The following is a 16,866-nucleotide window of genomic DNA, read 5'->3' on the forward strand; positions in this document are numbered from 1 at the left end:
GAATAGAAGGCGTGGTAGACAACAGGGGTCATGAAGCAAAAGAAGGTACTGTTTTTCTTTAACGATGCAATTAGTACTTGAATTACCGGGTTCCCAGAATGAACCTTGCACACACGCATGTAAGTACGTTTCTGTCTAATGATACAGGAGCAAGGCCAGAAAAGAAATGCGTCACAAGGCGTACATTAAATACGTACGTAACACGATAAACCTCCCGCAGCTTCGGCAGCGCGGCGACGTACGCTCTTACGCCACCAAAAGCAAAGGAGGTAATTTCTAAGGTATTCCCGGCTGTCTGCGGTCCTTTATGGTTTCTAAGCAAGGGCATGAGTGGGCGGCGTTCCTGCTGAGCCGGCAAATGACAGCCTGACTTCGACACTGGCCTCTCCAGCTACGGCCATGGCATTAGCGGGCGTAGAAGGTGGGGGCCTTCACTGGTCGAAACGAGGCTTGGCTGGAGCAGCGCGGCGACCATGACCTCGGCAGGCTGTTGAAGTTCTGGAACTGGGACAGATTGATGCTGCTCGGAGCCGGTGATCCGAATGCGGGAAGTGGGCTCAGGGCGCTGGGCTGGACGGCTCCGCCGGTATGTAGCGGCGGGCAAGGACTCACGCTCTCAGACGGGGCAGCGCTGCCACCGGCGCTGGGCCAGGAGCCGCCGCTGGGCTCGGGAGCGGGCTCTGCACACGAAACGTGGCACTTCAGCTACGCGCGATGAGTTCTGCAGTGTCACTCACGGTACACGCCAAGCACAATTATCTAATGCGGCGTCCGGCACACAGTTGGTGAGCTGTGTGTCGTCGAGGTGAAAATATAATTGTCTACCGAGGCTTACATTTATAAGGTCGCGGATGAATTGACAGCTGCGCGAGTTGGCATTCATTTGTACTGGATGCGAAGAAAAAAAAAAACACGGGGACAAAAGAAGAACAAGTGACTGCAGCGCAAACTTTTGAACTAAGGTGGGCGGTGCCTGAAAAGATGCAGTATATTAATAATAATAATACTTCTTCCTGCGATAAATTATATATACAGTTGAGAATTTGCGCTGCTGATATCGCCTGTCTTCCTTCTTGTTCTCGGGCTTTTTCCCGTCCAGTTAAGATCGCGGATATTCAAGAAATAAGGTACGAGGGGAGATCAAAAAGTTTTGCAACTAGGCTGTAACCAAATATGTGACAGTGGTCTCTCTCTACTTTTTGTTTAGGTCGTCTCTGCAGCCTAGCAAGGCCTGAATATCAAACCTTCCAGTTCGTTACTTGGTCTGCATCAGTCAGCAAAACATGGCGTCCTCCCACGATTTCAGGCTCGAGTACCGGAGCGTTATCAAATTTTTGTGCAAAGAAGGAAGTTCCGCCAAAGAAATCCACAGTAGGATGGCGAATGCAATTAATAATAATTGTTGGGGTTTAACGTCCCAAAACCATGATATGATTATGAGAGACGCCGTAGTGGAGGGCTCCGGAAATTTCGACCGCCTGGGGTTCTTTAACGTGTGCCTAAATCTAAGCACACGGGCCTCAAGCATTTTTGCCTCCATCGAAAATGCGGTCGCCGCGGCCGGGATTCGGTTCCGCGACCTGCGGGCCAGAAGTAGACCACTATAACCACTAGACCACCGTGGCGGGTGGATGGTGAATGTGTATGGCAGTGAATGTCCTTCATATGCTACAGTGACTCGGTGGCTCAACGAGTTTAAACTTGGCCGTGTGCACGTGGAAGGCGACCCAAGGTCAGGCCGGCCGACCACTTCAACCGATTTGGACAATGCAGTCTCTGCAGATTGCCTTATCGTGAATAATCACTGAATCAAGATGTCCGAGGTTGCTGGAGAATTGAACATTTCTTATGGCAGTGCTTTCACTATCATCCACGACGTTTTGGGTATGTTCAAGGTCTCGGCGCGATGGGTGCCACGGAACCTCTCGGCGCAAGATGGACACCACCGCGTTTATTCATCAAGGGAACTTTTGCACCTCTATTCAAGAGTCCCAGAAGATTTTCTCTCCCGCCTTGTGACTGGGGATGATACGTGGCTGTATCACTGGGACCCAGAAACAGAACACCAGTCTACGCAGTGGAGACATCCGGGATCCCCTCCCCCGAAAAAGTTCAAGACCCAACGCTCGGGGAGGAAAGTGATGACCACACTTTTCTGGGACGCAAAGGGGATCGTGCTCATTAAGTATCATGAAAACAGCAGGACAGTTACAGGCGAATACTACGCCAACGTTCTTCGAAAACCGCGTACAGCTATCGCGGACAAACGCCGAGGATTAATGACAAGAGGTGCACAACAACGGCCCGGTTCACAGGTCTCGTGAACATTCGAGACTGACATTCGAGAGTGGTTTCGAACAGCTGGACCACCCGCCCTACAGTGCCGACCTGGCCCCGAGTGACTTTTACCTATTTCAGAATTTGAATAAACACCTCAAGGGAACAAGGCTTGATTACTTGAACTCGGTTCAAACTCCCGCAGAGTGGCTTGGCAACCAGGAAGATTTTTTTTTTGCAGGGTATCAAAAGCCTTCCGGAAAAATCGGAGAAGTGCATTAGTGTGCGGGGAGATTACGCTGAAAAATAATTTTTTTTTTCTAAGCTCTGGCAGGTTTTGTAATCGAAGGGCGGACCTGAATCATATATTGTGGGCTTGCCTCAGAGTGCCAGGGCAAGATAGAACATATACTAACTGAGAGCAGTGGGAGACCGCACTGCTAAGCCCAGACCCAGGAGTGCAACTCCAAGTCCTTCGGCAAGCCGAGGGTGCCGCTACAGCTCAAGGACTCATGGCTGCCACCTAGGGAAGGGAGCCCATCCTTCCAAATCTTTCCGTCTTAAATCAAAGTTATTTTCTCCTTTAAGATCTGGCAGGTTTCCTGACATACGAGTTGCAAAACGTTTTGATTGCCCCTCGTGGGCTCATGTAGATAAAACATTAACTTGATTCACCTTGTAGCTCAGCGATAAAACCAAAGAAGGAAGCGACACGAATTCGGGCGCTGTTTGCGTTTTGTGTTCAGAGTCTGTAGGAACAGCAAAAAATGTTGCACTCATCCATTAGAGGATCTGTCGAGTCCCCACAGTGGTACTTGCTGTTATTGCAGTTGAAAAATGAGCACTGAGCGGCTGATATTTCTGACGGCGTGCATATGACTGCCAAAGTGATGCTTTGCATATAAAGGAGAAAGCTGACTGAATTATTCTAAGGAAGAAGAGAAAATAACTACACATATAAATGAGCGAGTAAACGAGATAATGATATTTATGGGCGGGAGATTTAGACTTTTCTATTTCACGAAGGTGAACCTCGTTTAAATCTTTCTGAGAAGGCCAATTTCTGATAGGTATAAAGGAACAATAAACCAAAGACCCGCGGCTGTTTTGCGCGGCCCAGCATAGGAATTAAGATGCATTGTTACGTTAACAGAGCATGAGGGATCATGTCCATTTGGCGCTCAATACAAATTCTGGCGTCTCGGTACGCGGTGCATTCAAGTATTATGTGTTTAGAGACTCAGATCACTTTCCTATCAGCACAAGACGCTTGACAGCTACCACTGCGCTGTCATCAACATAAAACGCGCTCCCACAGATCTATCTATTGTGCGTTGTTGGAGCCAAGAACCCTCGCAGCGTTATACCCTAATATGGCACCGAATTGTCGGTCGATCATGTTTTTAAGAGAGGGTTTCGAGAGGCTTTACTTGACAGCACCGGGCATATAAGCTTGGGCGAGTTGGTGATTCATTCTTGGGTTCAGCGCGAAAAAAAAAAAAAAAACAGGACGCAGACGAGTGCGTCTTCACCATCCTCGTCTGTGTCCCGTATTCCTTAGCGCTGTACCCAAGAAGCACCGCAGGTATTTGCGTCCAATTCTCAGCAGTGTTCGAACTTCCAGGCACTCTATCTTGAAATGGAACACCATGGAACACTGTTGCACGTAGTCACCGACACGCGCGGCGCTGCTCACGCGATGTGTTGTGAAAATGCAAGTATCCCTAGGTGATCGACCGAGGATACCACCTTAAACGCCCAAATGAAATACGTAATAAAAAAAATGAACACTTTCTTCGGAGGCATCTTTGTAGGATTCTGGCCAGGAGACCGTGTAAAAAATCTGCACAACTGTCGGCATTCAGCGTGGTCAAACGTAAGCAGCTGATATAATGAATCACACTTACGCGTGGCGGTGCCCCGCCAGCCCCGAGGAGCCCTGGCCAAGCACGGGTCTTTTGGATTGTAAGGGGCGGCGAACGGCCGCGGCTCGTAGGCGGCTGGCTCATAGGCGCCAGACAGCCCGTTTTGGTAGGCAGCCGGCTCGGGGACCCCCTTCGATTCAGCGGCACGGATCACACTTTCGACGACCTCTTCGGGGCGCACCATGGCGAAAGCTTTCTCGCAGCTGCCGATGGGAGACTCAAGGGCCGCCTCCCAGGGACTCTTGACAAGCTGCGGACAGGCGGATAACACAGGCTCATTCCCATTTCTCCTGACTGCTTTTTAAAATACTTGTTATAAAAGATGGCAGCTCCTTCCGAGCCGTTGCACAATTTATTATGTAGTGTCTTAACGCTTCCATAACTATAACGCACTGTGGTAGTAGAAAGCTCCGAATGTTACGAACCTGTATTCGTCCTGCATGTCGAACAAAAACTTTTGTCCTGCCTTCGTAAGAGACTACCTGGCGAAGGACAGGGGTCAGCCTTCCATTGGTCAGCAAATATTACGGCTGACCGATGGAAGAATGTACAGTGTTTGTCAAGTACCAACCGTGCACTGAATGGCAAAGTTAGTCCCGAGGCTCTCTTGTAGAGATAATGTAGCATGGCAGGCAGTTATCTGATGCTGTGGACAGGAAGGAACATTGTCCTTCCCAGTTTCATTCTCTGGGGCTTTTCAAAGGCAAAAGCGAAACCCCTGAACCCATTCTCATAACAGGTGGGCTTAAGCGTGGAGTGGCTTATAAACTTTGGCGACGTTGCAAATTACGTCAAGCGTACAAAACGGACATTACTTGCACGAGTAATTAAGATGCAAAGTGGACTAACAATAAAAATTTACTGATTGCGCGTTCAATTAATTACCTTGTGACACATATTGCAATTTACAAAATTGTAGCCAGTGAGGCTGTAAGGTATATCCAATTGGAAGTAAGTCTGTATTTGACCCTGCTTCGATATACTATGCGCCTAAGGCTTACGGTAGAAATTCTCTGCCCTGAAACCAACTTCAAAAAACAAAAAAAAAGAAACAAGAGAAAACCGTCTTGCGTACTGAATGCTCAAAAGTAACTGGACAGCTAATGTATTTTTGCAAAGTTCGGGAATCAATACTTACGAAGTGATATCATCCTGAGAATTCATTCAAATTGAATCCTCCTTGTGAACTCCCCTGTGACAATTTGGAAATTACAATATGTGCAGTCAGGTAATTAGTTAAAGCTTAATGAACAAGTTCTTAAATTATTTTATGCGTTTCATTTTCCTAAGAAAATATTTTCCAATTTTTTGAGTAATATCCCGTCAAAAAGGTAGAATTGCGCTGTTTGCCCTCCTGATTTTCAAACATTTTTCGCTGTCTTCGCAGAAACACCAAGTAAGTTTTTTTCATTGGGACATTCACTGTGGGTCATACTTTTATGGGCCTCAAAGAAAGCGTGGGGTAGACCTGAAAAAAAAAAAAATGCGCCACGTAACTATCCGCTCGTGCGCAGCGGTATTACTGTCGTCTAAGTATGGCTAGGTCGATTGATAGATTGAAGGCATGAATAGATAAATAGGTCGTCGGCGAAAAGGATGACTTTGAGGTAATGACCCAGAACATTAATTTGGGGTGCGTAGCTGTTCACTGCAAAAGCTCTTGCGGGCATGACGAAGCACATAAAAGCAAAGACAATCTCAAATAAGTTGTAGTGTTTCTGGACAAGGAGAGTTCTTCAAGACCTTCTTGAATGAAGGTTCTGTTTCATTGGGTCGACAGTTAAAAAAGTAATTTATGACCTGTAAATTGTCAACTACAGTAAAATTCAAGTAAAGAAAAGTCCGTGTTGCTTGTGAGAACAGCGAACAACGTGTCAGTTGCGTTCGTGCAGCACGTGCCTGCTTTTTCCGAGGTTTTCAGAAGTTATCAGAAACACCTTGTAAACTCGACGGGGTGTAAAGTGCGCATTACTGCATTCATCTTGTTGACCACGATTCCAATGCCTGGTCTAACTTTAGAGCGTCGCTGTACCAGTTGGCATCTCAGCGCACAGTGGTGATGTCAAGAAGGCACCCACCCTGAGCCGGGGGTTGACCAGCGACTCCTTGAAGCGGTCTACGGGCGTCTTGATGGGAGTACGTATAGGAGCCACCGGCTGGTGCGGCTCCGGCCAGCGGTCTCCCAGCTGGGCTTTGACGCGCTCCACGTCCACCACCCAGTCCTCAGACTTCTTCTTGCGCTTGGCGAACATGGCGGCTCCCTTGCCGCACGGCGAGTTCAGGTCTTTTACCAGATCGAGGCATACCTCCGGACTGATGGCGTTGTGCTCGACGATGCTGATACCCGTCGAGCGCAGCGTGTTGGCGTCTTGTAAGTGTCTTGGGTCTAGGATAAGTTTCAGCTTCGGGGGACCCTGCGAGCAGCAAGTTTAGCGGAAGTTACAGCTCGAGAAAACAGAGGACTGTCGTGGCTGTGTAATGGAAAGCCGCAGCACATCGATACACTGGACAGAATAAACAAAGCGGTACATGTACTGATGGGCTAGTTCGTGAGCCGTGATATTGATGAAGCAGCGCACGATGAAGACACGTGTGCGTCAATGTGTCTTTTGGGCGCTGCTTTGTCGATATCGAAGGGGCACATACGAGTACAGTTGTTAACGTAATCAATCGCTTGCACATTACTGTATGCTCTTCAAATAATGTTGGTCGTGTTTCTGTTTTTTTATGGCAATATCTTGCTTAGCGAATTAGCCACCACATTTCTGTATCAGATATCTTTCAGGCCTCTTTCGTAAGCCGATCTCGGAGATATAGTGTAGTCTATGTATGTGCGCAAAACGCAAAAATAGATTGGTACTAAGCGCTCCTGGTGGTATAGGTACCGGTAGGATCACCGTGTGGCTTGTGTTACCGGTGATATCACGTGGTGTCGGAACTGGCGGTACCACTACTGTGTAGTACCACCACCCGATGGTGCCGGTAATGAGGGGTGCGTTCTTGCATTATTCTATCGTGACGGCGTTTTGAGGCGCTGTCGTTTGAGATGGGGCCTCAGCATCAACTTTATAGATTCCAGACCACAATTGCACACCAACTCACTCAGGAAGACATTGTCTTTCACCGACATATATAAACTATAGGTTTATTCGTCTTCCAAATTTCTTTGCTTTTTTACTTTCACGGCTGCCTATCCTTTCTTTCTTACAAAAAGTTAGCCGAAATTAAGAATGGTTTTGCTCAGTTTGCACCTGGGTCGTCAGGGCATCGGTAGCATCCGTTTGCGCCCCCAGAACGACTTCGTAAAAAATTGCGGGCGTTAGGTGCGGTGACAAAGCTACCTGTAGATATGTAAGCTTTCTGTACCCACCCATGAAGCACTGCTCTCACTGGTAGCAGTATATGACGTCACGTAATGCTAAAGAAGGCGCGTTTGCTTTCATTTGCTTCACTTTTAGCTTGACGAAAGTTCGTTCTCACGCGCTCTCAGGACTGTGCAAAGGATAATTAAATATATATGTACACTTCAATTGCTTCTCTTGGACCCATCTGAACAGGGTGTCATATACGTGCATATAGCCCACCTACACAACGTACGATGTGGACCTTATTATTCCTGATTTTTTTTTTTCAAGCAGTTCGCGGTGTCCTTCGATCTGCGTACCTACAGCGGGCGTCATATGGGAAAAAAATGACAAGAATGCCACCGAAACGAAATGTTGACGCTAGACGAGGTGCTCATTTTGCTTTTGTCGTCTTCCGTCCTGCTGAGGGCGGATTCGTTGCGTCGGACACCAACCTTGCTTATCTTGTACGGCACAGTCGCTGGATCTGGCGTTGCAAGTTCCTCCCTGGACGTTTCTGTGCCAGACAGAGTCGCCTCAGAGTCTGAGTAGTCGGGAGCTGTCGAAGAGAGGGGGCAAAGAAAAAATACAGTAACACACCTGCTCACTCATGGAAGTTAAACATCTGAATTATGGGCACGTTTTCGTTTGTCATGTCCTGTAACGAAGTCATAAAAAAAGACAAAATGTAAGCTGCACGTTTGAACAAAAAAAGCGAACTTAATGTGCGAGATCATATGCCAACCTCCACCTTGCAGTCTCTGTTAAAATACAAAAAGGAAAAAAAAAACATTTACCGGTGTCATGTTTAACTTTTATCTTGCAACTGAATACCCATTGCGCCTTATGCAGATAATTTTTCAAAGCTAGTGGTGTTCATGGCATTAAGACAGAATACGCAAGGACGCAAGCTGCGCTACAGATGGGTTTAAAAGAATGGACACCATTTATACCGAAAAGATCATTTCTTGTAGGTACTTCAAGAATGCATTATGAGTGACGAGCAGCATCAGCGTGTGGTATCTGCCCGGCCCTCATCGACAGAACGCAGACGCTTACGAGAGAGAGAGAGAGAGAGAGAGAGACTGTTCAATGATTGCTGAGTGCCTAGCTCGCTGCTCTATAGACGCAAACGATGACAAGTGTAATGATACGCCTCAGGACGCACCAAAGATGCACAAAACCCACCACAGCGCAGATAAAATTTTGCAAAAATGCGTGACCGGTCAGTCACTGCTATTTGTCATAGATCTTAGGGTAGTATTGGCTGCAAACAACTGTGGAGCTATAGATGTCACTATCAGCAGCAAACAGTGGTGAACTATTGTACTACTATTGAATATTTTCTTTTCTGAACTACTGTGAAGCCATCAGCAAGAAGGACTCTGGCAGCCTCGATGTTACTGGCTGAAAAAAAAAGTATCGTTGCTATCGATAGTCAATTTATACAGTTTTGCTTCACTGGATATATCTATGGCGTTTTTTTTTAAAGAGCCAAGTCCACTTCAAGTGAAACTGAGAGAAAGGCAGTTGTTTGGTACTGACAATATGGCCGAGCCTGCTCCAACAATTTTTTACCAGTGTATTCTTGTCACCAAAATACTTCAAACCTATATTGCGGCTAAAATCTATATAGCCCACTATCGTCGGTACTCTGGAGTAAAATATGAATTTGGCTCTTATAGACAGGAACGTTTTATTTGGGCTTGAATTGGCTACGAAAAAGTAGTCTAAATGGCAACGAACGGACAGTATAGCAATATTTTGCGACAAATTAACACCATCTTGTGCTTTCGTCGGCGCCATCCTTTGTTGCAGGGATGCAATGGCGATGACTAGACTTGAAGAGCGAGTGGTTCTTCCTGACAACAGGCGCACTGTCCTTGACTATCGGCAGCGTTTTCTTGTTCCTGGCATTTTTTGAAGGCCGCCCAAAATGCTTCAGTTCTTCTGCTTTTCAGCTTCGTCTTAGCTGGTGTTATGCCGCACCGTTTAGGATCAGTTCTTCAAGGTGTTCCTTGAAGAAGTGACCCTATCGATGCCCAGTAACTTCATTCTCGTTGTCTTCCATAATATACCGTCTTGGAGCAAAATAAGGACATGATACCCTAGCGCAAAACTATAAAATAAACACTTACAGACAGGCAGGAGTAGGAAAGTCGGCCTCTTACTCTTTCCATTCGTGTTTTGCCCTACAATATGGTGTCCTTCAGTAAGTACCAAATCGCCCAAGAAAACGCAATTGTGGAGCGAAAGCACGATAACAAATCAACTAGGTCACAAATAAAACACATTGGACGCGGCCACGTTGGTTGTGTTGGTCACCATTGTTGACGCAGCGCTGGTTTATTGGATCTGGCTCAGTTTGATTCGAACAGGTACAGGATTTGGCTAATTTTTTTTTTCGAAACTGCTTTTTTGAGACCACATTATAGTCAGGAATTACCCCAATTGATTTGCAAACGTTTTAAAGGCGGGATCCAATAGGCATTGACGGTTGCGCTCTCGATCCGCAGCACACCGAGACTCGCCGTAAGCGGCTTCTTCTTCGGCCGTGCGCACCTTCCTCGGTCGAGCCATGGCTACAGGCTGTGTAAACACGGTCGAGCGCACCTACACTTGTAACAGCTAGCATAGGCGTGCGAGGAGGGGGGGGGGGGGGAGGCAGGGGGGTGGCCGCCCCCCTCTAGTCACCTAAGAGGGGGGGGGGGGGCGCAAAGCCTGCCCCATACATTGACTTAATATGGGGGGGGGTGCTGTGAAGAACCTTCGCCCGCCTTTGACCCCCCCCCCCCCCCCCCCCGAAGGGAGCCCTGCGCACGCCTATGGCAGCTGGGTCGTAAGGCGGTTGCTAAGCGACAGTGTTGACGTCAAACCTGCTGTGACGCGGCTGAACTAGCTACGGCGCAGCTATGCATCGGCTATGCTAACTACGACACGGCTATGCATAGACCATACGAGGTTGTGCTACATTGCGGCGGCCAGGCACGGCTATGCTGACGTCACACCAGTTGTGGCGGAGCTGGGCGCGGTGGCTGTGCGGACTGCCTCCGTCGGTGGGCGTGGCTTGGCGGCGGCTGCTCCTCAGCGCATGCGCGGCTAGGCGAGGTTAAACTCAGGTGGTGCGCCGCTGTGGCTTGGTAGTTGCTAGACAAAGGCGCGGAGGGTTTTTGCGGCCGGACAACCGTTTCACATCGAGCTTCAACAGCTTCGCTATTTAAAAAACGCCACATATGCATTTCACTTGTTACCTGTCAGAGCTTTGCGGAAAACCACACGTTTTGGAACAAATCCGGCGTAAATGTCAAGTAGGTCGACTACGATGTTGTACCTGACAAGCAGACACGAAAGCACTCAGGGACGTACACAGTGCGCGCACACGCACTCTGCACAAGTCCGATAATGGGAGGAATGTATTTTCACGACATCCAGTAGGCACTGCTGATCACCGTCCTTTCTTTTTCAATAAATCTATCCTATAATCACATTATTTAGGTAAACATACATCGTTCAGGCAAGGGTTTGCAGTGTGTGCAGTGTTTGCAGTGAAGAATGAGTGAAGGCGAGAAAGAATTTGTGAGGCTGATGTTAGCGGTGCTGGCAGGGGCAATCGTGCAACCGAGGCGATGCAGTAAGCCAGCTAAACTACTGGTATCAGGTTTTCCGCGTTATGTAATCTCGGGCATATGCGAAGACGTTTCTCTTGCTCCGTCATTCCTTAAAGGTATACATTACTATTTCGCAAATACTTTCTTGGCATCCTGTCGCTGTAAATCGAGACCTATATAGTAACTTAATCTATTATGCTGATTTTGACGCCCACGCATGCGTTACAACAAGCAACTCGGCCAAACCAAGGTCGCTATGCAGGTATGCGGCTTATTTAACTCCACAATTTTTCCCTGAGCTATCCTACACTCTAAGAAAAAATCGAATATTTGGTGAGTATTTCTGCCACACAAAAATAATCATCATCTGGTTTGCTCGCGTTTCCTGTCTTGAAAATCCGTCTCTCGTCACTTTCCTATCAATAATGCTATGTCCCGCTGATAACGCGCGCGCCGTTCGTGATAGGAAAGGGCCGGGACCGCGGTGATAACGCGAGGAAAGTACGCGAGGTGGATGGCGATTACTGTTGTGTGGCAGAAATACTCCCGAAATATTCGAAGGCTGGCAGCTAACTCTTCTGGATCCGATCTCGCGTAACTCTAGAAAACGCTGGTGTAAGAGAATACGGCCGCTCCAGGGAGAGATGCGGTTTTCGCACAGTCTCTTCGTTTTGAGAGCACAGCACGTAAAAGAGTATACCAGCCGTCTGCTGATGCCTGCCGAAATAGCGCACGCGCCAGCGATCGCGACTGCGCCCTTAGAATAAAAGTTCACAGTTGCTGCTCGAGCAACACCCCCCTCCGCCCTCGCGTCTTTTCATGCTCGTTCAAGACGGGTGGGGCGTTTCTACTCTGCTTGAGCAGCAATCGACGGCAGGCCTTGCACGCGAATGTTATCGCATGCGCCCTCCGTGCGACGGAGATGGGCCGGCTCGTTTCATCTCTGCTTCAGTCGCGTTTGTCGCCTCCGCTCGCGCGCTTTTACCCGCGGATAGAACATACGATGCAAAGGGGGATGTTATCGATTTGGACTTTATACGAAACATGACGGCGACGCCAACGGCAAAAACCCGCCGAGAGTGTCTATATAAGTGCTATCGCAATAAAAGACGTACCCTCACATTTTTCTGCACTAATAAGAATTTCTCCAGGTAATAGCGTTAGTAAGAAGTGCGACAGCACCTGTGCAGGAAATGTGGAAAATGTGGAGCACGTCATGAGAAAGCGCTCCTCTTCTAGCTACGCCACTGCATGACATTCTACATGCTTTGTATTACCTGAACGCGTATATCCATCTGTTTTCTACTATGAGGGCATTTCAGTCAGTATACACGTGTTGTATCATATTCGTCCGATTATTTTTGTTACACTGGTGGGCTTTTTGTGGTGTGTAAACGTTTTTTCCCTTTGCACTGTTTAGATAAGCGTTAATAATTTATCAGATGTTTTAAAATTGATTGTGTTAGCCCCAACTTTATTCTAGTGCCATTTATGAGGGCATTCAGAACTATTAAGAAAAAAAAGACTAGGCCCGAGCAAGCTCTATGAAAATCTCCTACATCACGGGGTGCGCTGGTATGGAAAATTAAATGCAGCGCCGCCTTCTGTCTTTTCCTTTTGCATTTCTTCACGTTTACCAAGAATTCTCTTACGGTAAAATAAAACAGAAAACAAAAATAAAAAGCAGGTCAATGTGAAAACGACAACACCGCATACATTGACACAAGTGACAAGTACATTGTGATAATCAAACTGACCTTCATGAACCCACTTGTGGGAGCGTTTGACCCTCTTGAAGAACATGTTAGCGCCCCGAGATTTCCGGTTGGTGTCCGCCGAAAGAGAATCTGCGATTTTGCGAGCTAGCTCTACTTGTTCTTCTACCGTGGGGTAAATGCAGTTAGGTTCCTCGTAGAAGCTCGATGAAGAGAAAGTTTTTTCTGTAAAGAGGAAGAAAAAAAAGAACAGACACGTTTCACACCCGAGCGATGTTTCCGCTCGCACGGCGACCTGAGAAAAAACAAGGGAGAGGGAAGAGTAGTGGATGGGGAGGGGGGGGTGAGGACTCGAGTGCATTGTGGCATCGAGTGCAGCAATAAAAATTGGCCGCGTATCTGCGTGCTCCGCTGCAAATGCCGTATAAAGACGATAGAGGAGGCGCTGCGTGAGATATAGACGTCATCTGGCAATACGTGGGGAAACATGAGCTTGTGCAGAGGGTTTCCTTCCCCTGTGGCAGAGGGCGTTCATCGGCGCGCACAGCATAGCATTTTCAGCGCAGCTTAAGAACTAGGGTCTTTAGAATTACGTATCTATGTATTTTCTATTAAAGGAACACACCGCCTAATACTTACCTAGTGATGTTGCGCCTCAGATATGCAATATTTACTTTTTGATCGACAACGTTCACAAGTATGAACAGCCGTACCAGTTCAAGATGAGTGGGCGGTAAGCAAGTGGTTCAACTTTGGCCGGGTCGCTGAATCGTGTGACAGACAGACAGACAGACAGACAGACAGACAGACAGACAGACAGACAGACAGACAGACAGACAGACAGACAGACAGACAGACAGACAGACAGACCAAAATTTCTGCGTTTAAGTTCCCCGAGAAAGACTATCGTCTTTAATAAAACAAGGTGGCGTTATCATTTTTATGCCACGTGCGAAACAGATACCCCATTCATCCTTTCCGCCACAATCCTCCCCAAAGAAGAAAAACAAAACAAGATCAAACTAGGCAATACAGCGCTTTGGATGTCGGCAATTGTGTTTTGGAAATGCGCACATTTATTTCCCAGTGATTCCCTTCAAAGGTCATTTACTTTTAGACACTGTATGGGGCTTGCGACTGCAATACGAAGATAATCGGGGGGGGGGGGGGGTGCAGAACCAATGAAAGCACACCATTTTTGTGTAAAGCTCGTATTTCTGCAAATTTATTTAGCTTACCGAACTAGAAGAATAAGTTCTGTTGCACGTAATAAATCAGCATAAAGAAAGCAACGCATTATGTAGCAATGCCCATCGATGGGAGTTTTTGATCGTTTGAAGTGTGAAGCTCCTAATGATCTAGCAATAGGGAACGCTTATATTTTTTACTCCATCGTTTCTGCGTCGTCTCCGCCTTACGGCGTTCTACGGATTGATTACGAGCCTAGCAAACGAAAGAGGTGCCGAGGATGCGCATTTCCTTTCCATGTCATGTGCATATACCAAGAAAGAAAAAAAAAATTAGAGAGGGCTCTATAAAACAAGTCGAAGTGCTTTTCGCACAAACAACGTTTATTGATTAGTGGCTATTTAGCAATTTCGCAGAATACATTGAACCGATTTACATCGGACTGGAGGCGTTAATCAGTTATATAAATACCTTTTACTAATCGATCCTCACGCATAAAATGTCACGTTTGCCATGCTGTTACAATCTGCTTACACGTTTCTGAACAGCTTCATTATATTTCACAAGTACGCACAATCGAAAATTCCGCACATCTCAGTGTTGGCACTCGACCCTTTTCCCGTTAAGGCTTGATCAGCAGCACAATCGCTTTCAGTTATGCAACCTTGTCTGGTGTTCTGCTACAACAAGCAAGAAGTATAAATTAAGAGAAAATGCAATGTGCGTAGTATTGCTTTTTTTTTTCCATATTCCAGAGCCCTCATTTCGAATACGGTGGGCCATTATCCGCACGGTCTGAGGTAGCCCTGAGCCTGCGCCGCATAAAGAAATGAATAAAAAAGCAAATACAGGTCACCACTGAATGGGCCTTACTTCTGTGGAGGCTGAGCGGGTGCACGTCCATTGTGGAGTTCTGCGCAGGCGGCTCGTAGAACTTAGGCAGCAGCAGGAGCCCCGTAGGACTCAGCAGCGGACTGTCCTGCGAACCTCCGGCCTGTTGCGCCGGCTGCCCACTGGCTTCCTGCTCATGCGCGGGGAAGGGAGAAAGCGCGCGTCGGACAAAGCCGTGAACAAGGCATGCGGACGCCAGGGATGCCTACAGCCGCAACATGCATGCCTCTGAGACAGTGACCTCAGGTATTGGGCATCACATAAAGGGCAGGCCCCTCCATGCGCTCAAGAACAAGCAAGCGGCACAAGCCGCAAGCGACGTGGAGAACGCGACCCGCGAACACTAGGATTTTTAATGCCTATACCTGCATGTCCACGAAAAATACAGTTGGTTTCATTGTCTATGTAGTTGCGTAAGCGCGGTGATGCCAGTGCGAATGCAATACCTTATTGCACACACAAGAAGCTTTATTCTGAAAAACTGGGGCGTAACTTAATTTTCCTCACGGTTTTTATACATAGTTGTGTTGGAAAACTGGACTGAAAACCATGGCCGAGAAACGGTGCAGTGTACACTATTAAATGTACATAGGACCTTATTTCGCAACATCTACTTTTATTTTAATTTCTTTGCGCCTCTCGTCCACGGCTTACACAAAGGTACGCCTCCGCTGTTGGCACCACAGGGCCACTCGACGTGACAGATGAAAATAAATAATAAATAAATCTGAGAAAAAATATTGCAAAACAGGCCGTATGAAGTGCGTGGAATAACGATGAGTATAGAAAACGGATATCTGATGAAAGTTTCTCTATGTGGTTCGGGGAAAGTTAGGATAGCCCGTCAAGATTTGTTTTTATGTTGTATCATCCGGACGAATTAACGCGCTGTAAACCACATCTGTACACATTTTAATTTTCGTGATATGTTAATTATCCTAGATACCAACTCAACCGTGATTTCGCAATTGCGATTCTCCCCACTGTTTTTCTTCATTTGCCTTGACTCTATTTTCAACATTTCGGCAACACACGGAAGAAACACCACGCGGTTGGCACTTATCTGTCACAACATGTGACAAGAAAAATACGCTGGACACTATTGCTGTATCAACATGAGTGTTTGCACACTGTGAAAAAAAAAAATGAGATGGATGAAAATGAAATGTTGAAGAAGTACTGACAAAAGTTGGAGGCACAAAGAAACGAGGACAAGAAAGGACAGGACCAGTGCCACTAAAAACTAGTCCTGTGCCTTGTTGGCACTAGTCATGTCCTTTGTTGTCCTCCTTTCTTTGTGCCTGCAAATTTTGTCAGAGAATGATCCAACTAGCCCAAGAACGCGTTTTAGTGAAGAAGGACTGTAGTTTGTGTGCAGGAGAACGCGGTCAATAATACCTGACGAATAAAAACGTGTTAAATACAAGGCCCTTAAATAAATAAAAAAGCGAGTCAGAGCAATACTAATAATAAGGAAGACTGACATGACCATATACTATACATTCAATATTTCCGATAATTGTATGTGGCAACTATACAACAAAAAAAAAAGAAGCGATGCAGTGACCAACAGGCTACCACTGTGAAGGTCGTGAAGCAAAATCCACGGTACATTCCACAGGCTAAGCGAAAAGGAATTTTTTTAGAGATAATTCGTTTTCGCTTTGCGCAGGCAGTGAGAGTTATGCGAGTTGAAAATAGAGCCCAGCTGTTTGCGGTAGTGCTATATAGAAGGCAGCGGACTTGAAGCCTGCTGTGCTGCGTGCGAAAGCGTCGCAAGCCGTCGACGTCTTGTTTTGATAACAACAAATTTTGTCAACTTCCGGAGACGAGCCAAGCAGGAAGAGCACGGAGTGGGTGCGTGCGCGACGGTGCATGTGCCCAGATAAAATGAGAGAGAAAGAAAATGTGTCGTAAC

At 47.0% G+C, this 16,866-nt stretch overlaps 1 protein-coding gene across 1 annotated transcript in view; it reads right to left on the minus strand.

The window, feature by feature from the left end:
- Positions 1-273: 273 nt before the first annotated feature.
- Positions 274-16,866, minus strand: part of LOC119406117 (synaptopodin-2) — a 128,566-nt gene continuing 111,973 nt past the window's right edge. Inside the window, exons 6-11 of the mRNA XM_037672958.2 lie at positions 14,931-15,078; positions 12,912-13,094; positions 8,002-8,105; positions 6,281-6,616; positions 4,185-4,452; positions 274-680 (exon numbers count right to left, since the gene is read on the minus strand). Coding sequence (XP_037528886.1) covers positions 406-680; positions 4,185-4,452; positions 6,281-6,616; positions 8,002-8,105; positions 12,912-13,094; positions 14,931-15,078 — 1,314 coding nt within the window. The 3' untranslated portion in view covers positions 274-405. The remainder of the gene's footprint in view (positions 681-4,184; positions 4,453-6,280; positions 6,617-8,001; positions 8,106-12,911; positions 13,095-14,930; positions 15,079-16,866) is intronic.

The sequence above is a fragment of the Rhipicephalus sanguineus genome, chromosome 1 (genome assembly GCF_013339695.2).
Source record: "Rhipicephalus sanguineus isolate Rsan-2018 chromosome 1, BIME_Rsan_1.4, whole genome shotgun sequence".
Lineage (NCBI taxonomy): Eukaryota > Metazoa > Arthropoda > Arachnida > Ixodida > Ixodidae > Rhipicephalus > Rhipicephalus sanguineus.